The sequence below is a fragment of the Antrostomus carolinensis genome, unplaced genomic scaffold, assembly GCF_000700745.2.
Source record: "Antrostomus carolinensis isolate BGI_N321 unplaced genomic scaffold, ASM70074v2 scaffold41627, whole genome shotgun sequence".
Lineage (NCBI taxonomy): Eukaryota > Metazoa > Chordata > Aves > Caprimulgiformes > Caprimulgidae > Antrostomus > Antrostomus carolinensis.
In genome coordinates, this window is record NW_010327396.1 from 676 (window position 1) to 6092 (window position 5417).

The 5417-nt window shown below is 44.1% G+C and overlaps 1 protein-coding gene across 1 annotated transcript; it reads right to left on the minus strand.

Moving 5' to 3' along the window:
• Window positions 1-2836: 2836 nt before the first annotated feature.
• LOC104528016 (homeobox protein Hox-D10) lies at window positions 2837-5342 on the minus strand. Its single transcript, XM_010171892.2, has 2 exons — window positions 4551-5342; window positions 2837-3114 (listed from the first exon to the last, which is right to left on the minus strand). The coding sequence occupies exons 1-2, from the start codon at window positions 5290-5292 to the stop codon at window positions 2837-2839; spliced, it is 1020 nt and encodes a 339-aa protein (XP_010170194.1). The 5' UTR covers window positions 5293-5342.
• Between the last annotated feature and the right edge of the window lie 75 nt (window positions 5343-5417).

Genomic DNA, 5417 nt, shown 5'->3' on the forward strand with positions numbered 1-5417 from the left:
GGGGCTCGGGGCTGCCGCTGCCCCCCGCTCCCCGGCAGAGCTGCTCCTGCTCCCCGAGTTCAGGGGGAGCCGGGCCGGGCCGCACTGGCCACGTTCAATGCCTACGTGAGATTTTTGCCCGTTATGCTTTATTTTCCTTCCCTCCCTTTCCCTTCCCTCCCTCCCGGCCATGTTATCCGTCCCCGAGAGAAACGGTGCCCGGTTAGTATTGAAAACTAGATTACCCATGGTCTTCTGCCCACGCCTGCTCTCCCGGGCGAGGGACGGTGTCTGTGTCGGGATCTGGAGGAAACGCACAGTTAGAGAAAGCCCGCAGCACAGCCCGCCGAGGGCACGAACAACAGCACCGAGAAAACACTTCCTACTCGCGGGCCGGTATGAGGAAGGGACTGAAATTCCTGTTTATTTAATGATTTATTACTCTCTTAGGTTTTCTTCCCTTTTTAAAAAATATAATATTTTTTCTTTTTTTTTTCTTTTTCGCTTTTTAAAAATATATCTTTCTTTTGTTGTTGTTGTCATCTCGCTTTAGCATTTTCCTTTGCGTTTTCTTACTCCCCTTGTATTTTTCTCTAGAAGCAGGGCTTGTGGCATGGCAAAGAATTGCCCCTCGCTTCACACAGATATAAACTGATAAAGCAGGGAGCTTAGAATGAGCCTCCTTTTTTATATACGTTAAACACTTGGTATGGAGCCAGCTAATTACTTCCCACTGCTGAAACTTCTTTGGTGATGTAGCGAGTATCTTTAAAGGAAAAGAAAAGACGGTTTAAGTGTATGCAATATTTAAAGAGGGGTGTTTTTTTTCTGGGCACTGTTTTGTTTTTTGTTTTCGAAACGAGAGCAAGCACAAAATACCTACGTGCTTGCGGCTCCCACAGCTTCAAAATGGTGATGCTTCGGTTTGAGGAAAATATACCTCTGCCCTACGAGGAGATGTACACATGAGAAAGCATTGGCTTTAATTAAATATCAGCGACAAGAGAGCAAAATACAAGGCCACCAGCTGCAATATGAGCAGTATCAGTGTCACCAAGTCAGACAACGTTGGCACTATCCTGCGTTTAATTTTTTGATTTAGAAACTGCTTAGGGGAGGACTGGGCGTTGATTGCGAGCAAGCTGGTTTTCCAGCGCAAACAGTAGCCACGCTATATTTCCAGTAGTGTTTGAAGGTGAAAGTATGGTCAAGTGTTTGCACTTCAATTTGGAGTCATGTTCATTTGCGAGCCGATTGCAGTTCTGCTTAGTATTTCTGCTCAAACAGGCACTCACCCGCTCTCTCTCACACACACACACCCTTCCTCAGCTTCCAGTGCAGAGCCCTGTGAATAACATTTTTCAGCTACGTACGGAAAGGGTTAAGAGTCGTGAACTTAATTACCTGGATATGTGCTACTAAAATGGAATTGTGCGAAATAAAACGATCTCTAAGCAAACAGAAACGGTGCAGGGTGACAAAAGTAGGTCTGAAGAGGCTGGTGTACGTTTGTAAGCACGCCTGGGAGCGTTTCTGCTCAAAAAAGCCAACCTTGCCAGATGTTTGAGGGAATATTTTCTCATCCACCATCTTCTGAAAGCTCTTGAGCTGGCCAAGAACCGAACACCTTAACATTTACTTATACTCAGCTTCGCATTTGGTATGATGGGTTTTTTTTAAGCGAGTAAAGACACGAAATCAAAGTCTACACATTGTAAGCTAGCAGTGACTGATATTTTTAAAATCAACATACGAACGTCAAATAAAATGACACACATATTGCTGACAGCTTGTAGTAGAAAGATTTTTTTATCACTTACCATTTATGAGTTGATTGGATGAGGATGTCCAGTTTAGGTCATAATATTTTACTACGGTTTTCTCTCTCTCTCTCTCTTTTTTTTTTTTTTTTTTTTTTTTTTTGATTCAGTTTGTCAGACTGCGAGCATCACACAGCATTTTATCAGTTAATCATTTGTTTACAGGCACAATTATAAATGAATTAGATTTACATCATTTCCCGCCCCAGTCTCCACCCCACGCCTAAAAAAAGGAAGAGGGGGGGAAAAAAAAAGGAAAGGGGGGAAAGAAAGAAAACCAAGCAGACACAACACAAAGACCAGAAAATGGCAAAGTTACATCAGTCCAAAGAGCTGCTGATAGAGAAAGATCAGGAGACCAACCTGCGTCCGTACTTCAAACATTTGTAGAAAACCAAAGGAACCGCAGTAGTTTACAGAGTTTATTGCATTATACATGCGAACAGAACATGCACAAGAAGGACATATTGCTGCTGAACGACTACTATTCCACATATGCACCACAAGGAAATGTCTACAATGGAGAAGAAGGAAATATTCCATTTTACGAAGGACAATCTCTAAGTTCATTTGCGAGGATAGTTACATTATAATGTGCTTCCCTTTCCCTCCCGCCCCCAAGAGTTTTTCCCCCCGTTTTTTTTTCTTGAAGTATTGAATGTACTCAAAACGTTATGGCCCGTGTAACAGTCCCACATAAATACCACTTTGTTAGTAAAAACATGAAAAAGTCACATTTCTTGGATGTTCGACAGTTCCAATAAGTTAAGACCAAATGATAATATTCAATAATAGTTACCCTGCATTACGATGAGAACAAAAATAAATTACACGTGCTAGGTTTTATATATACTCATCATAGTAATACATATTCACTTGCAGCGCTAAAGGAAGGACGAAGAGTCACATTCTATCAGAAAAACAAAACAAAACAAAACAAAACTGGAAAATGCCGGGTTTTGCCAGAGTCTCTCCTGCCTTTAGCAAGCGGCAGTGCTGTGCCCATTCCTCACTGGTGCCCCCCCCGGGGTTAGGGTTTAAGAGAAGGTCAGATTAGCGGTCAGTTCCCGGATTCGGTTCTCCCTGCTCATCTTCTTGAGCTTCATTCTGCGGTTTTGAAACCAAATCTTGACCTGCCTGTCAGTGAGGTTTACGCTCTTACTGATCTCTAGACGGCGCTCTCGAGTGAGATACATATTGAATAAGAACTCTTTCTCTAATTCCAGTGTTTGGTGTTTAGTATAAGGACACCTCTTCTTTCTGCCACTCTTTGCAGTTAGCCAATTGCTTGTTGGAGTATCAGACTTGATTTCCTCTATCAAAATCAAAGAAGAAGAAGAAAAAAAAATCAAAAATACCTCAGGCTGTTAGAGTGTACCCTTGGCCATGACCCTTCCTCTGCAGTGTCTGGTAGATAGGGTGGATGTGGGCATTAAACACACCTCGGGTGAGGTGTGGGCACAGAGGGGAGACCTGCTGCCAGGCTGGGCTCACCCGTCCCCCCCACGGCACCCTGCCTCCTGCCATCCCGCGCTCCTGCCCCTTCCAGAAACCGGCCCGCAAGTTTTCAGCTGGCGTTTAGCTTTTCAACAATATTTAACCTGCCATCAGTCCCATGGCCACATTTTAACGGGTCTAGCCTCGCCATGGCAGCCTCGAGCTCCCACCACACTTGCTACGAAAATATTCCAATTACAAAATACCCTCACACTGTATTTTGCAGCAGCATCCCCCCAGCCATCAGCTGAATTGCACCAGCACACCTAGGAGCAGACATTTTCCAGACGTTTTCCTAGCCAAAAGATATACAAGAAATTAACACCTTCTGCCTCGTTTTTTTTTTGGTTTTTTTTTTTTTTTTGGTTGGTTGGTTGTTTTTTTTCCCCATTTTCCTTTTAGATTTTTTTTTCCCACCAGAAAGAAATGTGCCCCACATCAGCCTAGACTTTGACTATTAAATATAATTCAGATAAAGACAATCCCCATGCACACTTAGGGTAAAAACCGACCTAGAGGTTGCAAAGTACGTTTTGAAAGGAGAAAATTTCCTGTTTTGGGATTCTTTGACACACGTCGTTCGAAAGGAAGGATTTAGAGCAGTTTTGAAGGGAACATAAAAGGAAATTACCAACATCTTTAGCTTTCAAACGCATTTCACAATACTGTTGTAGTTTTGGAGACCAGACCAAGGTTATCTAAAGCACCACATTGAAATATTCCACCTTTGAACCAGGCAGATAGCGGGCTGCTGCTTTCATTGTGCATTTTTTTCCAACTTTACCCAGCCTGGTAGCACCTATTCCTCACCTATTTTAATAAGATCGTAATTAACTTTAAATGTAATCAAACTGCAGTAAGGCTCGGTAAAAAAATAAAATAAAAAAAATCAGAGAAATATTACGAGAGAAAAGTTGAGCTGGCCGTATTTTACAACCTCCAGTCCTGCTTTTTTAGAGGTATGGGACTGCTTTTGGCTGCTGCAGCGCATTAGGGAGCACACGGCTATATTCCCCGCATCACAGAGGCGGGCTGCATGCACGGGAGAGACAGATCTCTACAGAAAATCTTTGGACCCTTTTGTGTAGCATTTTTGCCTGCCAAAATCTTCAGAGACACAGCACCTGCAGCCCGATACTCCTTAGCATTAAATGTGATGGCTGTGATGCTCGCTAGTATATATTCGAGCCTGCTTTATGGTGCTGGCGTGTTTGGAGTTACACCACGGCACGGCTTAAACTCGGTAATACAGACCTTTGCTCTCCTTCTCCTGGACTTCTGGGCTGGACACGGAGCCTTCGGGCAGGCAGCTCCGCTCGTCTTGCAACGTGGACTTGGGCTCGGGACTTTCCACTTGAGAGACTTTAGCGGTGCTGTCTTGGTTGTTCGGGTTTTCATTCATTTTCTTTTCCAGCTGAAGTTGAGCAGATATCTGCGGTTTGGAGCTGCCGCGAGGGTTTAACTGTAACATTACAGTTGAACTCGTTTCAGGGCTATTATTGTACTCTTGGGTTTTCCCAGTGGCGTAGGTCTGGCTCAGTCTAAAATATCCTGGGACGGGAACCTCGGGGTTCTCAATGGGGCATGATTCAGACACCAGCCTCTGGTAGGAAGGGACGTCTGCAGAAATGAGTTTGGATCTCTTATCGGAATACATGCAGCAATTGCTTTCTTCTTTAATATTTGTAGTGAAGGAACAAGTGGGGACCTGCTGTGTAACAGGTTGCTCTATTCGACAAGATCTGTTCGGGTCTGTCCAAGTGTCTACTTGAGGTATATAAGGATGTACATTCATACCCATATTTTGGTGATTAACTTCTCTTTTAGCCAGAGACGGAAGGAGTCCACAGGTTTGCATCCCATACGTCCCAATGTCTGTGCTAGGTGGCATATACATGCTGGCGCTGTTGGAGTAGAAACTGTCACTCCTGCACGCACTGATGAGAGAATCTACTAAAAAAGTATTAGCGGCAGGAGAGCTGTTGGGAAAGGACATTTTGGGGCGGAATTTGAGGAAGAGAGATTGTGTCCTTTGTAGGCTGACATCTCTAGGAAAACATTCCCGTGGAATTGCGGATGCCTCCGCGCGACCACATGACAGGCGGGCCAATGGCAGCGCCC

Bases quoted from the DNA above. Each gene is read 5' to 3' on its own strand.
- LOC104528016 (XM_010171892.2), bottom strand. From the start codon at position 5,292: ATGTCCTTTCCCAACAGCTCTCCTGCCGCTAATACTTTTTTAGTAGAT. The intron at 3,115-4,550 runs GTCTGTATTACC...TGATTTTGATAG, and splicing joins CCAGGAGAAGGAGAGCAAAG to AGGAAATCAAGTCTGATACT.